Here is a 19,532-nt window from a genome sequence, read left to right on the forward strand (position 1 = left end):
CCTTCCGGGCTGGCGGCGCGGGGCGGGGCGCACGGCGCGTGGGCGGCCGAGACGGGGCGGGCCCCGCGCGGGGGCGGGGCCGTAACGGGTCCACCACCTCCCTCGCCCTCCCGGCCGGCAGGTGCCGACTCGCCGGTTTCGCTGGGGCTGAGTAACTGTCCCGCTCTGCGCAGGCCCCCCTTCCCCGAAACCGCCGCAGGCCCAGGCAGAGGCGGTGGAGTTGGGTGGGCCCGGGCTCCCGGTGCCCGGGTCCCCGTGGGCGCGCCGACTGCAGTCTCGGGGAGCTCAGGTGGCCAGCGGCCGAGGGCCCGCCCGCCCGCCGGGATGCCGAGAATGGCAACCCGCGCGCCCCGCGCCGGCGCCTGGGCGCAGCGCACCCTAGTCCAGCGCCCGCAGGCTCGGGGGGTGAAGTGGATCATGAGTACTTGGGGCTCTCGGTGTGGCCGCTGGGGGGTGTGCGAGGTGCAGTCCCGGGCGGCCGCGGGCCTGGCGGAACCGGTCGGGCAGGCGCCGCAGGACTTGGCTTCGCTTCCCCGACGCCAGCTCCGGGCCCCCCACCCGCTCGGCTTGGGGGCGCGGAGCCGGCGCCGGGAACGAGGCAGGCGGAAGCTGTTGACCTTTGCCGGAGGCCGTGCCGACGATCGGCTAGGGTAAAGCTGGCGGGGCCAAGTCACCAGCTGCTATGAAGCAGGAAGACAACGGGATGCAGACGTGCGGACTGGCAAGGCCCGGCGGGTCACGGGGCTCCCAGGACGCTTAGCACGGACCAGGAAACTGAGGCCTTGCGCCGCAAATCTGGGGTAAAGCAGTGCCCGAGCCCAGTTACCTTGACTTCCAGAGGGCTGGACCAGGGCTCTTTGGGGGCACGCAGGAGGCTGAGCCGGGGGCTCACCTAGCAGCCTCTTCTGGGTCCGGGGTCCAGGCTGCAGAGGCCCCACTGACCGCCGGTTTCCAGGGCACAGAACCACAGGTGTCCAGACCCCACACCCACAGCCCACTGGTCTGAGAAATGCCCCAGGCTCTAATTAGCCTGTTTTGAAGATGAAACAGGCCTGAGCCCCCATTCTAGCTGCTGCCAACTGGTTTCTCTCCTTTCCCCAAGCTTGGCAGTCCCCTCCCTATTCCCATCCCGCTGCCCTCCAGAGGAGAGGTGGTAGGGAGTGGTGGGGTAGAGAGAGCTGGAGAAGAGGCTTTCTGGGTGCCCAGGGTGCCAGGCAGATCCACCCCAAAGGACAAGTTCAGCTGGAAAACCTAGTCCCAGCTCCTCTAGGCCCCGGCTCCATAGTTGACTCATAGGTGGCAGCCCCAAACTACTTCCCTCTAGGTGCCTCAGTTTCCCCACCTATAAAATGGGAGTGATGACTCCTGCCGGGGAGGCTGCGGGGTGGGGCTGTCTGCTAATTAAGTCTAAGATGAAAGAGGCCAGGATGACAGCAACCCTGGGAGGGAAGGCAGCTTGGGGGTAACAAGGAGCCTGTCTGGTTTCCCTGTCTGAGGCCCAGAGGGTGCTGATAACTGCACATCCCCAGCCATCACCACTTACAGGGAGGGAAGAATGATTATTAAGCCCCTTTTTACAGTGGAGGAGCCAGGCTTCAAAGGGTCAGGAAATACGATGCTGGCTCTGGCCCCCGCTCGGCCTCTGACAGCCGCCAGTCTTTCAGAACCTTGGCTCCTTGGGGCCCAGGGTCTAGAGGGAGGGAGTTCTTGGCGCTGTGCTTCTGGATGCTGTGGTGGGAGCATCTGCATGGATTCATGGAGGTAGGGACCTGATGATGGGGTCCGTTCACAGAGGAGGAAAGGGAGGCCCAGCTGGGTGTAGTCACTTGCTCAAAGTCACAGAGCTCCTAAAAAGTGGAGTCCAGCCTTCAGGCAACAGCCCTGTGCCACCCCTGACTTGGCCTGCCACTCAGGGCAGCTACTCTCTGCCTTCACCTGCCTGCCCAGGTGTCTGCTCCCGTGGGAGGGGGCTGCTGGTACTGCCCCTGGCACAGGCCAGGCACTACACTGAGCTTAGTCCACCAGCACCGAATCTGCAGTCAGCAAGCCCACCCCTAAGAGTGACCTTCCAGCCCAGAGGCCCTGGGTGTGGGCTGCAGCAGGGAACTCCCCACTCCATCCCCCCGGCTCATTTCTTCTCTTTCTGCTGTTTCCATCCTCCTCAGGGCAGCTCAGTTCTGGGGAGACATGAGACACAAGGCTTAAAATAGGGAAAGTCCGTTTCCAGAGGGGTCCGAGTTACGGTTTTCTCATCTGTGAAATGGGAGATAACCCATCCTCACAGCACTGGCACTAGGGATATAGAGGCGCTTTAAAAAGAGCACATCGGGGAGCTTCAAGAGGGAGGGGATACGTGTATACCTATGGCTGATTCATGCTGAGGTTTGACAGAAAGCAAAATTCTGTAAAGCAATTATCCTTCAGTTAAAAAATAATTTAAAAACTATTTATGTAAAAAAAGAGCACATCAATTTACAAATCCATAGAGAGCAAAGCCATGGGTACCAGGGGCTGGGGTGTGGGAGGAATAGACAGTGGCTGCTAATGGGTAGGGGGTTCCTTTAGGGGGCAATCAAAGTGTTTCTGAAGACAGTGGTGACGACTGCACAGCTCTGTGCAGATACTAAAACCCACTGAACTGGGAATTCCCTGCTGGTCCAGTGGTAGGTCTTCATGCTCTCACTGCTGAAGGTGCGGGTTTAATCTCTGCTGGGGGAACTAAGGTCCTACAAGCATGGCCCAAAACAAAACAAAACCCCACTCACTGACTTGTACACTTTGAAAGGGTGAATTTTATGGGTATGTGAACTATATCTAAATAAAGCTACTAAAAATGATGTTAAAAGAGGTCCCTCATGCACAGAACTTACACTGGGGGAGAATGGAACAGACAAGACAAATCAAAATTTCATGGGAAGAGATGCTGCAAAAAAGAAAAATAAGGTAATGGGACAGAAGTGACTGGTGGGACAAGGATTTAGCTGGGGTGCTCAGAGAGGTCTCTTAGAAGAGGGCATGTCTGGCTGAAACCTGAGTGAGCAGAGCGAGCCGATTATCAAGTGGGGAAATGCCTTGAGGCAGAAGGAGCAGCGGAGGAGAGGCCTGAGCTGGGAACCAGCTTTGGCCAGTTCAGTGGCCAGAGAGCTAACAGCGTGGCGGGCACACACATAACCAGCGGGAAGGGAGACGAACGGGGTCAGGAGGCCAGCGGGGCCAGAGCATGCTGGGCCCCAAGGACTCCAATCAGTTCCCAAGGATCGGAGTGGGAAACACGGAGAGTGAGGTGTAGGCAGATTCCAGGTGCCCTGGAAACCCACAGGACAAAACTCAGCAAGCGATGGCGGCGTCAGTGTTGCACGCAGCACTTCACAGTTAGTCAGGGGCTTTGCAGCGTCCACGGGACTCCTGTCAAACAGGGCTGGAAAGGCCACTATTTGAGCCAGGCAGAGACCTCAGCTGCCCGAGCACCAGCAATCTGCTTTAAGGCTGAGTCCATTCTCAAGACCTGCTAGTCCTCCCGGCCAAAGCAAATCAGAAGCATCTCTTGACAGCAGGGTTGGAACTTGGAGCCCTCCGTACAGAGGTGGCTTAGCCCAGGTCCCTGGCTGGGGCAGCCCGACTCCTGGACCAGTGTTCTGCTTGTCTTCTCAGCACAGCTCCTGGAAGCTCTTCCATCTCCAGCCACCATGCTTTCAGCCTAAACCCCACCCTCACCCCCTCCCAGTTCCTCCCAGAAGCCTTCTCTGAGAACAGGAAGTGGTTAAAACTTCTCCATCCAACTCCTGCCCTGGCTCTCCCCAGAGCTGCTCAGGATGGGAACCAAGCACTGAAGGTGGGTGCCAGCAACCAGTCTTTGGGGAGCATGGTCCTTACTTGCCTGTTGGGGCTCTGTCTCCTCACACCCCTGTCCACTGTACCAAAGAGACAAGTCTGCTGAGGACACTTGGAATCAGCACTCGTGGCTCATTTTGCAGCCAGCCCAGGCCACCATCCCCTCCTGCTTGGACCATGACAGTAGCTTCCTCACTGATCTCCCTGCTGCCACCCTCAGCTCCCCTCCCCTGTTGATGCACTCCCTTCTCCCCATCGCGGACCCCAAGGCTGCCCGTCGCCCTGAGCCTCACAAGACATGGCAGACTTGCCTCTCCAAGCTCAGACCTTACACTCTCCCATCCTCTCATGATCCAGCCACCTTTCAGTTCATCACACACAGACACACACCTGGGGCACACTCCTGTTCTGGGGCCATTGAGCCATCTGATCCATCTACACTTCATGCTCTTCCCTGATCTGCACAGCTGGCTCCTACCTCTCATTCAGATCTCAGTGCCCCTTGCCTGTCACCTGAAATCAGTCCTGAATATTCACTGGAAGGACTGATGATGAAGCTGAAGCTCCAATACTTTGGCTATCTGATTCGAAGAACTGGAAAAGACCCTGATGCCAGGAAAGACTGAAGGCAGGAGAAGGGGTGACAGAGGATGAGATGGTTGGATGGCATCACCAACTCCATGGACATGAGTCTGAGCAAGCTCTGGGAATTGGTGATGGACAGGGAAACCTGGTGTGCTGCAGTCCGTGGGGTTGCAGAGTCAGACACAACTGAGTGACTGAACTGAACTGCCTGTCACCATCCACCACTAATTGAATGTCCTGCACCACACTAATCGTTTCCGTCTTTGTTTGCCTTGCATCACAGGATACCCAGGGCTACCATATAGTGGGTGTTCAATGAACATTTGTTGACTGAATTAAGGAAGGAGAGAATGATATTGAACCGGCGCTGTGTGAACAGAGCAGAAGGTGCTTGCCCTTATGGAGCTCACAGTTCAGTGTTTACCCAAGGTCACATATACTGTCTAGTTCTAGATAAACTAGAACCAGAGACCATGAACCAGAAACCACACACTGACAGCCCACAGGTCAAATCCGCCCCACAAATGTATTTTATTTGACTCATTTCTTTTCCTTTTTTTTTAAGTGAAGTCAATGTTTAAAAACTGGTAGGTTTCAAGGAATTCCCTGGAGGTTCAGTGGTTGGGATTCCAAACTTTTGGTGTTGAGGGCCTGGGTTCGATCCCTGATTGGGGAGCTAAGATCCTATAAGCCACACAGTGAAGCCATAAATAAGCAAATGATAAAAATTGGTAGATCTCACAAACACATTTCGATTTCCAGTTCCCAAATGGACGAAAGTGGCACCACTGGGTTTCTGTGGTTGAATGACATGCTTGCCACGGGTACTCTAGGTAGTCACATTCTCCATGCCACCCCCGATTTCCGAGAGCTGCCTTGTGTCACTAAACTGACATTATAGTTTTCCTTATAATAATTTTAAAAAAAGTTAGCTCTGCATTTATGCCTCTAGCAAAAGTTGGAACATGAAAGTCTGTGTCACCTGAGTCAAGAAACATAGGCTAGGGGCTTCCCTGGTGGCTCAGTGGTGAAAAATCTGCCTGCCAGTGGAACACTGATCCATGATCCGGGAAGATCCCATATGCAACTAAGCCCATGGGCCGCACCTATTGAGCCTGTGCTCGAGAGCCTGGGACCGGCAATTACTAAGCCCATGCGCAGCAACTACTGAAGCCTGGGCACCTAGAGCCCGTGCTCCACAAGAAAAACCACCACAACGAAAAGCCCTGAGCAGCAACAAAGACCCAGCATAGCCAATAAATAAATCATTAAAAAAAAAAAAAAACGCTATTCATCCATTCAATAAATATTCATTGACACCCACTATGTGCCAGGCACTGTTACAGATGCTGCAGATACAGTGGTGGACAACACAGACAAATCTCTCTCCTTCCCAGGGCCTCATTCTATACACTGGGTACACTGGGGAACTTTCTTTCCACAAGTGAAGACGTCTGAGTTCGTCCTCCATAAGAAGGACTGCCCGTGTCCAGCATTATCCATGAAGACTTCATCAGAGTTTCCACGAAGTCCCTACTGTGTCCCAGCCCCTGTCAAGGTCTGGTACAACCAGGGTGCTCAATAAACATTTATCGGATGTTTGAGAGTCCAGGGTAAGAGTCCAGGGTAAGAGTGGATGGTTGACAAGGTAAGTGTGGGCTGTGGGAGGCACAGTCTTGGGAAAGGAGGGGCAAGGGGGCAAACATTAATGCCCCTGCCAGATCTCACACCATCCTCAACACAGCCCCAGGACGTAGACAAGGGATTCTCAGGTCATGGACAATACAGGCTGGAAAGGAAAGCTCCTCCACCAGCCAGACTCCCGGGTTCCAGGAAGGTATAGAGGAGGAGGCCCATCTGGCCCCTAAGTCAACCCTTTCCCCACCCACCCAGGGTGTGCTCCACAGAAGTCCTGTAGGGGTATGTTAAGGGCCTCTGGAACCTCCCTCTTTCAACTACCTTCTTCCACTACATGCCTGAAAGTCCACCATAGGCAGGCTGCTCCTTTTCTGACTCCTGACTTTTGAACTGTGTGAATTCATTTATCAGATTCATTTCCTCCTAATCTGTTTCAGCAAACATTTAATATGTGAGAAAGGTGTGTGTGTGGCTGGGACTCTGAAATATTAGTTTATTTTACATGGCGGAAGCGAGGGGAGCTAAAAGAGGAAGGGGTCCCATCCCTGCCCTTACTAGTCAGCTGGTAAGACAAGCCCAGTGGCCCAAGCGTCACAGTTACTGTGCCTCACGGGGCCCACCAGGTGCTTCTGAGGAGGGCGGGGGGCTCCCTCCAGGAGGCTGGGCCTGGGGACTGGGCAGGGCATGGTGAATGGTTGGAGTGAGGGGTCCCAGGCTGAACCGGAGCCCAGGGTAGGATACAAGCTCTTTGCCTGCCGTGGCTGCAGCCAGGCGAAGGAAGCTGGTCTTCCACCATCCGCCACCCCTGCAGTCTTGCTGCACCCGAAATAGGGCCATCTGGGACAAAGACGAGGGCTTTGGGGGTGGGGCGCGGGGTAAGCCCCAATGGCTAAGGCGCTGGGGTCTTTCGGGAAGGCGGCGAACTCAGAGCGGTTTAAAACGACCCTTCCTCCACGAAGCCTTCCACACCTGCCCGGCGGAAAGGCGGGCTCTCGGCGGCCCCGGGCCCGGCGGGTGCTCTCCGCTTTGTATTGCGGCCGGCGCGGCCTGGCCTGCGGGTCCACCCGCCTGCGCGCTCCTGCGGCCCCGCGTGCCATTCCGCACGGAGCCGGCGACCAGCCAATACCTCTAGGCTGAGCCACGAATTGCTCAGCCAGGCCTTTGAGACCCGGGGCCGCCTGGGCCCAGGCCCGGTTCAACAAGTGTGGGCCGGGCCGCCCAGTCTCGCCCGACGGCTTCGCGCCTCCCCAGGCGCCCGGGGCGCGCCGGGCCCCGTCGGGCGAGTTTCACTTCATCACCGGCGGAGCGTGCGAGCGCCGGATAACGTTGCCCCTTCCCCTCCCCTGCTCGTCAGCTCTCTCTCTCTCCGAAACTCCGGTTGGCGAACGCTAGCCCTCCCGCTGGGCGGCAACCGGGCCGGCCCGGCAGCCGGGTGCCCTGCTCCCGCCCCCGCCCGGCCACCCCGCCCAGGCCGCGAGGCCACCTCACCGGCAGCGGAATGGAAACCGGTTCGACAGGTAACAAATAGGTGGGTTGTCACCGTTATTTCCCAACGCATGCGCCGTCGCTCCCCGGGCCACTCCAAGCTAATTAGCTCGATCACCCCCTCCCCGCCCCAGCCACCAACACACACCGCCGCGAGCCAATAAAGCGTGAACCCGTCCGGCCGGCTAGCACTTTAAGACTCCGCGAGCGGCCGCGAGGAACGCCAGTCGCGCCGGGAGACGCTTCCCCGCCGCCCGCTGCACCTGGCTGCAGGGGACCTCATTGGGACCGGAGGACGCAACAGCTCCACCGAGCTGAAACGGGCGCGCGCCGTCCCGGGCACGGCCTCCCGGCGGAACGGAACGCGGGGCGCTTTGGCTACTTCTCCAACCTGCCCCCCTCCCCACCCCCAGCCACCCCCCGCCCGCCTCCAGCCCGGCCTGGGAAAGGTAGGACGACTCCGGCTCTAGTTGCGGAAGCGGCCCGTGCCGCGCGAGGAGGGTTCGAAGATGCCCCGAGCGTTTCTGGTAAAGAAGCCGTGCGTCTCCACGTGCAAGAGGAACTGGAGCGAGCTCCCCGACGAGGAGCGCGGCGAGATCTACGTGCCAGGTGAGGCGCCCGGCCAGCGCGCCCCGAGCCCCGCGCCGCAGAGAGGACGCCGGGCCCCGTCGAGCGGCCGGCGTGCGGGGCGCCGTGGCGCGGAGCCCGGCGGCCGGAGCAGCAGCGGCGCTCGATTTAATGTTTAAGCGGCCGCGGCCCCGTTAGCCCGCGCGGGCGCGGCCGACCCCGGGCGCCGGGGGGAGGGGGGGGAGGGCAGGGCGGGCGGAAGGAGCGGCCATGTGGGGGCGGGGTGGGCGCGGGGGGACAGCGGTTCCCAGGCCCCGGCGGGGGCGCGCGGGCCCGCGTGGGGCCGCTCTCCCCTCCACCGGCCCGAGCCGCGGCGCAGGGGAGGCAACGGGGTGTCACCGCCCCGGCGACCCTCCACTCTCGCGTCGTAAATCCAGAAAGCCGGGGCTTTTATGAGGCGGGCGGAGGGCACTGGAGCGGTGTCACTTTGGGGGGGCCGGGAGCGAGCTGGAGTTTAGGCTGAGGTTTGTGCAAATGCAAGAGAAGACCCAGAGCGTAGGCCACCTTCATTGCTCTCTCCGTTTCCTCCACAACACGGGTGGCCAGAAGGTCCCCGTGAGCAGGGAGCCCCCCAGCCGTGGGGAACGCCAGACGGCCGGGAAGGCGCCCGGCTGCACCCCACCAGCCCTTAAGACAAAGGTGGGATCGGGTCTCACCTCGGTTAGAAACGCGCCTCCTTCAGCCTCGAAGAGGACACCAGTGAGCTGAAAGGGGGTTTAAAGAACCCATCCCACAGCCAGGGACCAGCCCGGGGGAAGCTGGGGCAGCCAGTTTATTTTCGGAAGACGCCTTGACAGCGTCGGAGTCAACTTGGAATGAGTAAACCTAGTTGTTTCTTGCCCCGGCGGCATCTTCCTTGTTAGTCTTCTGTCCGCCCCACCCCCAACAGAATCTTTGGTCAGGAGCGAGCCGGTTTCCTTCCGAACTCCCTCTCCCCAGGCCTGGGGGGTGGGGCGGGGGATGCGCTGAACACCCTGCCCAGCGCCTCCAAGGGGGGAGAGGTTGTAATTAACCAACCGACTTTGACCCTTGATCTGCAGGCTCCCCGGCACCGCCCCAGGCCTTGTAGGAAAGTGGCGAAATGAGGGTGGTGAGGGGCCCTGTGAGGGCTCTTGCCTCAGTTTCTCTCCTGAATGCATGGTTGGAGACTGAATGGAGCGGTGGCCTGAGCGATATCAGGATCCTATGGCCTAGGGTGCTGGCAGGGTGTTTCACAGCTTAGCCTTGTCTCAAGCTCCTTGGCCCCTGTCTACAGCCTCCTTAAGACGAGAGAATGTTCCAAGCCCTGATGATCCCGGTGGGGAAACTGAGACATCAAGGAAAGTGAACAGGCCCAGGATTTTCTGTGCGGTTTCTTGCTTCTCCAAGTTCCCCAGGGAGTTGATGGTGTTTCAGGTCCGGAAGGGGTGAGGGTGAGGGCCATGGGCCCCCTTCCTTGCTCCTGCTCCTCCCTCACCTGTGTTTGACTTGCTGCTTAGCTGCTCCTTGGGATCTGATAAACCGAACTTGGACTGTGTTAAAGGTGAGCGGAGCCTTGCTTGAGACTCAGTGTGCTGTTATTTTTAGTTTTATTTCACATCCCAATCAGTAACAGATCATGTGGTGACTTTTACAAAGGACAAAGAAATTCCGCTTGTTCAAATCGTTGGCTGCCTTGTGTCCTAGTGGTTTTCCCCACCGAAGTTCTGGTGGCCGTGGTGGGAGTGGCGGTGGGGGGCGGGGGCACCTACACCCAGGGGCAGGCCCAGCAGGTGTGGAGAAGGGCATCTGGATGTCTGTGCCACCTGCTGCTGCTGTCCAGGTGAGGGGAGCTGCTCAGCCTGCAGGACCACCCTGGACGTAGGGTGGAGTCTGACCTGGAGATGCAGGTGAGAATTTGCCAGGCAAAGTCCTGTGGGGTCAAGCAAAGAGTACAAGTCAAAGAACTGACTTTTGCCCCTCAAAACCATGTGGCTCACTAGCTTTCCCACAGTTTTTGGAAATGAGAAAGCGAATGTTCTCGGGCTACGCTCAGGCGCCTCAGATGGCAGGAGAGTGGGGAGTGTGTTTTGTGGTGGCCTGTCCCCTGACTGGGCCATTCCATCACCAGCGGACCGTGACCCCAGGAGCCGGCTGGGCACGTTTCCTTCACCCCACTGCACAGACTCAGCACATTGTGACCAGCTAAGCATTGACCCCGTCCGGTCCCTCCGGGAGAGGCACTGGGAGGGCTGGGGAACGAAGCGTTTGAGGTCTGACCTTCCCACCCCAGTCCTCTGAGACCCTCAGAGCAGCAAAGAATGCCTGCAAAGAAGGGCTTTACTGGCTGAAGGCTCTGGCCCCTGGCCTGGCAGCTGTGACTCCAGGGCCCCAGGCTGACCAGCACTCCAGCATCTTCTCTGAGGCACAATTCTAAAGGTTTCCCACCCTCAGTCCCCTGGCCTCAGTCTCCCCCCAAAGCTGAGGGAAAGGCCCAGAATTGGGCACACGGGCTGGAAGGCCATGGGGGTGGGAGACGGTGCCACTCCTGTTGGGAGCATTGAAAGGGCTCATGGTTAAGAAGCCCCTTCTTTGGGCCCCCCTGGCCCCCATCTCCCTGGCATTTCTCCTGCTGTGTCAGTACTGACTGTGGGAGGGCTGCTGGTTTCTTGAGGATGAACTCGGGCACCTGTACCCAGGAGCTAAATTCCATCTCCTGGACCAAAGAGGAAGCTCCAGGAACAGAGAGGAGGGAGGATGAAGCGGGGGTCCTCCTGGCCCCTGCTGAGAGGAATAGCCAAAGGCTGGGACGGCCCTGGAGGGGCAGACCCAGCCTGGAAGCTGAAGGACAGGTGCCAGCCATGAGCATCCGGGGGCCTCCGCCCTCTCCCCAGCTTGGGACACAGCGTCTGTGGGCCCTTCTGCCAATTCCCCAGCACGTGCCCTCCCCAGGGAGGCAGCCAGGCTGAGGTGGGGGCCTGGAGCTCCCCCAGCCTGGCTCTGACGAGGCCATGTGGGTTGCTGGGCAGCTCTCTTTCCGGGCCGGCTGAGATAGAAAGGCTGAGAAAGTCAGCTTGGGGCCCCAGCGTACACGTGTTGGGGTGGGACGGAGTGGAGCTGGGGCACGATTATGCCTCTGATGGTAATTATTCTAATTCCTGGGAAGGGTTGGCAGTGAGGTCTCCATGGAGCAAGGCTGGGAAGGTAGGCAGCCAGCCCATGGGTGGGAAGGGTGGGCTCAGTGGGCTCCCTGGCTGTCCCACGGGGTGCCATCACCCAAGCTGCCCTTAATCTTTGTCCCTCGCTTGGGTGACCTGAGGCAGAATCCTGCCAGACTGTTTGTCCCAGAAAGAGCAGGTGAGGACGAGTCCTCTGGGCACAGGGAGGACAGGAGCAGAGCGTGGCCGTTGGTGGCGTCAGGCTTCCTCTTTAACGCTGCTCACTCTCAGCTGGGGTTGCGTGGCCTCCCACAGGGGGCTCCCCATGCTGCCCCGGGAGGGAGGGGGGGCAGCACGCAAATGCTGCCCAGTCCTGCGGCGTCTGCCCGGGCGTGAGGGCTGGGGTGCGCCGGGTGACCAGCGCTGTGGACTCGATATGAAAAACGGTTGGCGGAGGGGGGAAGGTCCCTTCTGAGGGGAACACTTGGCATTCACAGGATGGGAACCACAGGCTGAGAGACGGCCCGTTGTGTTTCCAGGGCTGCCCACCTCGGGCGGTTGGCTTCACTGGCTTCCTTTGAAGAAGCTGATCTGGGGGCGGGAGGAGACGGGTGCGGGGACCATGCCCTTCCCGATGAGGGCTCAAGGCCGCCTGACAGGAGCCGGGGCTGTGCTCCGCCCCGGTTCAGGGCTGAGCTGAGCCCCGACCCCCTTCCAGGTCGGTGCAGCCCCAGCCTCTGGGAGGTGGAGGCTGGGTGTCCTCACGCCTCCTTCGGGTGCTCTGCCCAGAGAGCCCGGCCCTGGCCTGAGGCTTTGGATGGGGAGGACCCAGCACCCTGTCTGGTATTTGGGCCAGGAGCTTGAGGGACTTGCTGAAGGCCAAGGAGTGGGGAGAAGGCCTTTTGGGGGGGTAGGGGGAGCTGCTCTGAACCCCTCATCCAGGTGGAGGCAAGCTGGGCAGACAGAAGGGTCTGAGGCTGCGGGGAGAGGGCCCGGCTGGCGCGGCCTGGCCACGCTCCTCAGCTGTGGGCGGGCGATGAGTAGCCACAGCGGCCGCCACCTTGCCGGAAACATCTAATTAGGGGACAGAGAGCAGCACCGGCAGGACCCAACCAGTTCTGCTTCCTGCGACTCGGTGACACCCAGCCACAGGAGCGGCTCGCGGGCGAGTGGACACGCTCCTGGGGGTGGCGGGAAGGCAGGTTTGGCTGGGCGGGCGGGAGGAAGCGAGCACCCCACCCTGATGGCCTCACCTGCCCCTGGCTTGGGGTAGAAGCCGCACAGAAGCGGGCCAGGCAGGCCCGCTCCCTGTCCCCAGCTCCCTGGCACCATCATTTTGGGGTTTCTGTGGAATGAGAGAGGCAGGCACTGGTCTCTCCCCAAACGGGCTGAGATCTCAGAACCCTGGCCTCGGACCCCCCACCCCCACCCCGCTGGAGCAAGGGAGCCAAGGGTGACAACTTACTGGGGTGCAAACCGGTTAACCCTTACCTGCAGTCACTCCTCCGTGTGCAGGCGGTGTGGCCCGGCTCCAGCGCTGGGGAGCCTCGCTTACGCTACCCGATACTGAAAGATAGAGAGGGTAGAGGTTCCTGTTTATCTCTACCTGGATTGAAAAATGGAAATTGTGATCCAGCTTTGAATTCCCAGGCAGGATCTCCAATAGCCATGTAAGCTGGCATCAGCTGAAGCTGCCAGCTCTCAGACACGCCCGCCCTCAGCAGCCCCCGTCCCTGTGGGAAGACTGGGGGGACCCCCGAGAGCTCTGGCCTGACGTCCAGCCGCCCAGAGCTTGGAGAGAGGCCAGGCCAGGGCCAGGCGCTGGTGAATCAACTCCCAGAATGAGGTGGCTCATTAGAATCCCCGAACGGACAGACAGACGGCGCCAGTGCCAGCCGAACGGGTTTGGGTGTCAAACGGGTTTGGGTGTCGGGCAAGCACATTCTTCCCCCGTCAGACCTTTGTTGTACTTTGAGGGGGCGAGAGCCGGGGCCTCTCCCGAAACTGGGGTGCCTCCACAGCTGCCTCTCCTCCATCAGTGTGTCCTCCGCCCCCTCGGGTCCCAGCCCTCCGCCTCCAGCCTCTCCCGCTGCGTCCTGCCAGGGCCGCCCCTCCTTGTGTCCCCATCCACTGTCTCACCGGCCAGGGGGCAGTGGCGCAGGGGATCTGTTCATAGCTCTGAAATCCGAAGTCCACCTCCTGAGTCCCCTCCCGGAAGCCCACTCATCCTTTCCTCCCTGTGCCCCTCTTGAGTTTTCCTTCTGAGGCTTGGAGAATGTTTCTAGCTTAGCCTCTCTGGGGGAAAAACACTAAGTTGAAACATTAGATTGTTTGCCTCGGCTCTGGGGGTGTGAGACTCGTCTTTGTCACTCGGGAGACCTCCCCTCCTCTCTAGTCGGGATGGGGTCCAAGCCCCCGTGTGTGAGGTGTCTGCTTGCTGTCGCTGGTGTCACTGCCCCGGCGGGGGGGGGGGCCAGGCCCTCTAGGCGCCACCGTGAACTGAGCTTGGAGCGGTGAGGAGCGGTCCCTGCTGCGGGGGAGGCTTGCGTCACAGGCAGGCAGGCTGCCCAGGAGACTGTTAGGCCACATCCACCTGCTGCTCCCTGACCTCCTCCCTGCTCCGCCCCGCCCACCTGTCTGCCTGCCAGGCTGGGCCAGCGGGAGTGGGGAGCCTGGAGCCCCAAACAGCCGCAGTGTGAGGGACAGACTGGCCCAAAGGAGGGAGGGGTTAGGACCACCCAGTTCCCCACAACCAGTGGCTGAATCTGCCTGGAGGAGAGGCCCTGAGTGACCCTGACTACCGGGACCTTCTGGGGCCGCGATGAGTCCCGGGACCCCGGGCCTCCCGTGGTGCCCTTTGTCCCTGCAGGAGCGTGGATGAGACCTGGAATCCAGGGGGACTGGCCCAGGTGGGGCCGGCAGACAACTCGGGAGGAATAATTGGTAGCGCAGGTTCGGTCCTCCCAGTTCCGCTAAGACACAAATTACTCAGCGGGCAGGCCTGTGGGCCGTGGCGCTTGGCTGGCGTCACCTGTAATTACCTTAATGGGGTGGGAGGGAGGTGTGGTGGGCTGGGGGCAGCCCTGCTCTGCCACATGCCTACGAGGGGCGGGACAGCGGCTCACAGTTCTAGCCAGCTCACTGCCAGGGAGCCCTCCTGAAACCCCACAGAGTTCCCTTTTCTCCTCCAAGCCCTTCACCTGGCTGCTCTTCTCTTCACAGTCAGCCTGGGCTTCTGCCCGCCACAGCCCTACCAGGAGCCAGAGCCCTCGGTGGCCGAACCCCCTTCTTGCCCCCTGGCTTTGGACATGAGCCTTCGGAACTCCAGCTATATTGTGACCCCCGGGCCCTGCGTGGTGGCCCAGCTGCCCTCCGAAGACATGAGCCGCCTGGCAGGCCCGCAGAGCAGAGACCATGGCTTTCTGCGCACCAAGATGAAGGTACTGATCCTCACAGTGTCCCTGAGGCCCAGGGGCACGTGGGTCCACATGGGTCCTGGCCACGAGACGTGGCCCAAATGAGATTAGGCAGACTGGCTTTGGATCTGGGTCCAGATTTCTACAGATGTGAACCTCCCTGGGGCATAGACAGGGTGGGAAAGAAAAGTGAGTCTGAAGTGAGAATGCCATGCGTTGGGGAGAAGCAGTGAGGTTGGAGAGATGTCCAGCCCTTTGGAGTCCTTTGTGGGGGTTGTTTAGTTTTGTTTTTGGCCTTGAGGGGAGGCAGCCCTTACACAGAAGTCCTTGGAAAAGCGGGGAGGCGTGAGCGCCTGGCCCGTGTCTCTGCCGCCTCAAGAGTGAGGTCTGGGGTCTGCTCGGTGGTCAGCTGTCCCCTGAGGTGTGTGCCCGGCAGTCTCTGCCTCGAAGTGTACACTTCCAACCCAGGGCCTTGCATCTGGGGCGGGGCCTGGTGAACCCGCGTTCAGCAGCCAAGGCAGGAAGAAGCACAGGGTGGCGGAAACGGCCCTGCTTTCCAGGAGCACGAGGCCTGCATTCCTGAAAGTTCTGGAACCTGGAAGCACCTGCCAGTGGTGATCTCGTGGAAGGGCTCTCATGGAGCTTCCTGTGAGCCAAGAGACTGGAGAAAACTGTCAGGGAAAGGCTAATCCTCCTCTCTCACCCATGGAGGCTGGGTGTTGTAACCCGCCGGGAATCACCAGGAAATGTGCTAGGCGGCTGACAGGGGAGCTGACACGGCACCCAAATCCCCGAGGGCCTCTCCTCCCAGCCCTTGAGCCCCAGCAGCTAGGGAGCACGTGGAGGGAAAGCAGAGGGCACGGGACCGTAGATGAGGCAGAGAAGTGAGTCCTGACCCCAAACAGCTTGCTCAGTGACCAACACGGCCTTTACCCAGTGCCAGGAGCAGCACAGGGCCAGGCGGTATGAGTGACAGCGGGGCACCTGGGGCCTGGGGAGCTCAGGCGGCGTGGCCGGTGACAAGGCCACCACAAAGCACAAGCAACCTCTGAGCATTTAGAGGTAGGGCCCGGAGACCACGTCTCCACTTCTGAACAGATCTGAGGTGTTGCACAGTTACCGTGAAAATGAGAAACCTTTATAAAGAGAGTCATCAGGGTGGCAAAGGGACCCAGAGGAGACCATGTCAGGCTCAAGAAGCTGGGGCTGGGCTGGCCCGTGAGGTGAGGGAGCTCCAGGCCCCCAGCGGCCTCAGCCTGGGAGGGCGGCGTGGAGACCACAACCACGTTGTGGAGCCTTCCCCATCCTGAGGTGCAGACTGAGAACTGAGCAGCAGCTAGAGGATGCCTGGGCTCAGCAAAGGGGGGCTTTCTGCCAGGGAGAGTTGCCCTCTTTCTGTCGGGAGCTGGCCGCCTGTCTCTAGAGATGGCAAAGAAGGGCCTCGCAGAGGGACTCAGGAGCCCGACAGGAGGCTGACCGAGCAACAGGAGGCTGACCGAGGACCCAAGGCGGCTTCCCGCCCCACCACCCCATCTCCGGGAGCCAGCGGCCCAGAGGTGTGGCCCCTGGGTGGGCAGCGCCCCTCCTCGGGGCCGGGGGCTGGTGCGGTGCGTCTTCCCAATCTGCCACCTGCAGCCCCAGCTCCTGGGTGTCTGTCACACACACTGCCCTCGCCCACAGGTGACGCTGGGGGACGGTCCCAGCGGAGACCTCTTCACCTGCCACATCTGCCAGAAGGCCTTCACCTACCAGCGCATGCTGAACCGCCACATGAAGTGCCACAATGACGTCAAGAGGCATCTCTGCACCTACTGCGGGAAGGGCTTCAACGACACGTTCGACCTCAAGAGGCATGTGCGCACCCACACAGGTGAGAGGGGCCCGCCCGGCGGCGAGGCCCAGCAGCCGCGTGGCTATGGCGGGGGCCGGGGTGTTCGGGGCAGACATCCTCGTCCCCTCCCTCGGGCCGCTGGGGAGTTGGGGCTCCTGTGCCCCAGAGCTGGGTCCCTGATGCCCGCGCTACCCTCCCTGCAGGCGTGCGGCCCTACAAGTGCAGCCTGTGTGACAAGGCCTTCACGCAGCGCTGCTCTCTGGAGTCCCACCTCAAGAAGATCCACGGTGTGCAGCAGAAGTACGCATACAAGGAGCGGCGGGCCAAGCTGTATGTGTGCGAGGAGTGCGGCTGCACGTCCGAGAGCCAGGAGGGCCACGTCCTCCACCTCAAGGAGCACCACCCTGACAGCCCGCTGCTGCGCAAGACCTCCAAGAAGGTGGCCGTGGCCCTGCAGAACACCGTCACCTCCCTGCTGCAGGGCGCCCACCACGTCTGAGCGGCGGCGCCCCGAGAGGGTGGGGGCGCCTCCTCGCTGCCCCGCCAGCCCGCCCTCTGCGGCTTCCTGCCGGAGCACCCAGGACAGGCCTGGAGCTGGCCACGCGTGCTCGCTCAGGCTGGCACTACTGACCTCTGTATTTGCACTGGTGTCTTTGGGCAGAGGCTGCTCTGAGCCTGGGCAGCCGTGTGGGGCAGGGCGAGGCTGGGACTGCCTTCCCTGTGGAGCAGCTGAGTCCAAAGATAGGACTTCTTCCCAGACGAGGTGCGGGAAGGTGATTCTCTTGTCCCTCGCCTCTGAAGCCCCAGGGCAGGGGCAGCTGGTTCCCCGTGGATGGCAGTCGGGTGCCCTGACAAAGGACACCCCAGCAAACACCAGCGATGGAGGAGCTAGCGATGGCCCACCCGGCTGTGTTCCTTTTGCTCAGGGCTACAGGGCTCTGCTCGTTGACAGGGAGATGCACGCGTGTGTGCACAGCCATGGATGTGCGTACACAGGAGGCCTTGCCACATATCACCTCATTTTTAAAAAATCAACTACTGGTGCCAAGGAGGTTTTATTTCTTTTTTAAAAAGATGACAAGTGTACAGATACTAATATATTTTTGGTGCCGATGGCGACTGCTTTTAAGAGAGGATGGAGCTGGCTTTTCTCCTCCCCACGCAGTTCTATTTATCCTGGACATTTCACACCTCCCCTGTGCGTCGGCTGTGGGGTGGCTGCCCTCACCCACCCTCATCTTTCCCAAGATATTTAATCGAAGACTTCCCTCCAGCCCTGGGGGAGGGTGCACTGCGCCCCGTTCTCTCCTCCTGATGGGTCAGCCCATCACAGCTTCTGCCCTTCCCTCCTTGGAATTCTGCCTCCTTCCTACATCCTTTCAAGGCCAGCCTCCGAGTGACCAAGAGCCCCCTGGCCTCCTGACCATGGGCAGAACAACTCACCATTCCAGAGGCCGAGGGTTTGTCTGGCTGGGGCCGTGGGGCTAAGACCAGTGGTGGGGTGATGAGTCTGTGATGCGCCCAGGGGTCCACCGCCGGCAGTAACAAGAAGAGTGCAGGGCCAGGCTGCGAGGTCTGCTCTTTCCTGGCTGAGTCAAAAACCCTAGGACAGGAGCAAAAAAATGGGACAGAGTAATAACCAGACACATCAGAAGCTTCTGGAGGGAGAACAGTATGAGATGGTTAACCGGTTATCTTTGTAGCCTTTTTGCTGTTTTTCTAACGACAGGGTTGGCCTTTGAGCCCCTGAGCAGGGAGCCACCCCTGCACCCCTGCTCCATTAGAAGAACTCGGCCAGGCTCCCCTGGCTTTACCCGGGTTTCCTACTAAGAACGGGAAAGGGCTGTGGGTCAAAAGGGAGAGACAGGCAGGGGCTGGAGCTAGTCTGCCAAAGAATGAGAAGGCAAACTCGAAAGAGAGCACAGAGCAGGTGGAGCTGCCCTGCAAAGCCAAAGCCCAGGTGGACCCAGCCTTGGCCTCTCCTGCAGCATCCACACAGCCTGGGATGCGGGAGGGGGCCTTCTCTGACAAAGCTCTGAATGTGTGTGGATGGTTTTGGAAGAGTCTTGCTTCATTTTACTTTAGAGCCTGCAAGAGCTGCTGTATTCTGGAAGTTGTAATGTATAAAATAACTTTCTGTGGAAGTTCTGTCTTGTTTACATGTCTGTATCCCTGTGTTTGTTACCTGGTCATTGTTCATCTCTGTGTTCATTGCCTATCCAAGGAAGTTGCAAAGCTCTGTGTTGTCTGTTTTATTTTATAACTTTCCCCTCAGGTAGCAAAATAAAAGAACTGTCATTTTCTGTGTTTCAGCATTTTTGTTTTATAGGCTTTTTTTCCCCACCTACAGGGAAATTAATCAAAACAGTGGATACACTCTATTCAAAGTTTTAGCCTTTTACAGGTAGCAGTGGCCCTCAAGTCAAGACAAGAACCTGCTCGATTAAGTGGCCTGCCCATGGTCTAAGCGGTCAGTGCCTGCCGACCCCAGGACCCTGTTTTGTTCTCTATGGTGGCCACAGGGTCCAGTCTCTTCCCCATACCCTGCCAGGACCAGAGGAGGAAGAGCCGCATTCCCTAAATAGTAGGGCACGAAGTTCTTGTCAGTTCTGGGTCAGACACTTAGCTGTGGGGATGGTCACACCCACATAGCCTTTGTTCCAGGCCAGGCACATCGTGTATTAGCACCCTTGACCTTCCAGCCACACTCTGGGATGGGCGCACACTGCTGATGGGGAGGTTGACAGATGGCATGGCACCTCTAGGCAGCTCAAAGTAGAGGGAAACTTAGAGATCACCTGGCCATGCCCATCACCTACCTAGGATCACTGGGGAGCCCTGATCGCTCTGGGACCTGGGTGCCTGAGTGCCCGTTCAGTGTTCTTCCATTACAGCCTCGCCAGGGATGGAGGAGGCAGCTGCCAGGCCTGGGCCCTTGGCGTACGTTCTGGGAGAAGGGTCGGTAGCCCTGGTGCAGTGAGAAAAAGGAAAACATTGGTCTAA

At 59.7% G+C, this 19,532-nt stretch overlaps 1 protein-coding gene across 1 annotated transcript; it reads left to right on the top strand.

Moving 5' to 3' along the window:
* Positions 1–8,048: 8,048 nt before the first annotated feature.
* Positions 8,049–17,028, top strand: OVOL1 (ovo like transcriptional repressor 1). The gene is made up of 4 exons (XM_052662386.1): positions 8,049–8,148; positions 14,505–14,722; positions 16,379–16,568; positions 16,733–17,028. The coding sequence occupies exons 1-4, from the start codon at positions 8,049–8,051 to the stop codon at positions 17,026–17,028; spliced, it is 804 nt and encodes a 267-aa protein (XP_052518346.1).
* The last annotated feature ends 2,504 nt before the right edge of the window (positions 17,029–19,532 follow it).

Source organism: Budorcas taxicolor, chromosome 25 (genome assembly GCF_023091745.1).
Source record: "Budorcas taxicolor isolate Tak-1 chromosome 25, Takin1.1, whole genome shotgun sequence".
Lineage (NCBI taxonomy): Eukaryota > Metazoa > Chordata > Mammalia > Artiodactyla > Bovidae > Budorcas > Budorcas taxicolor.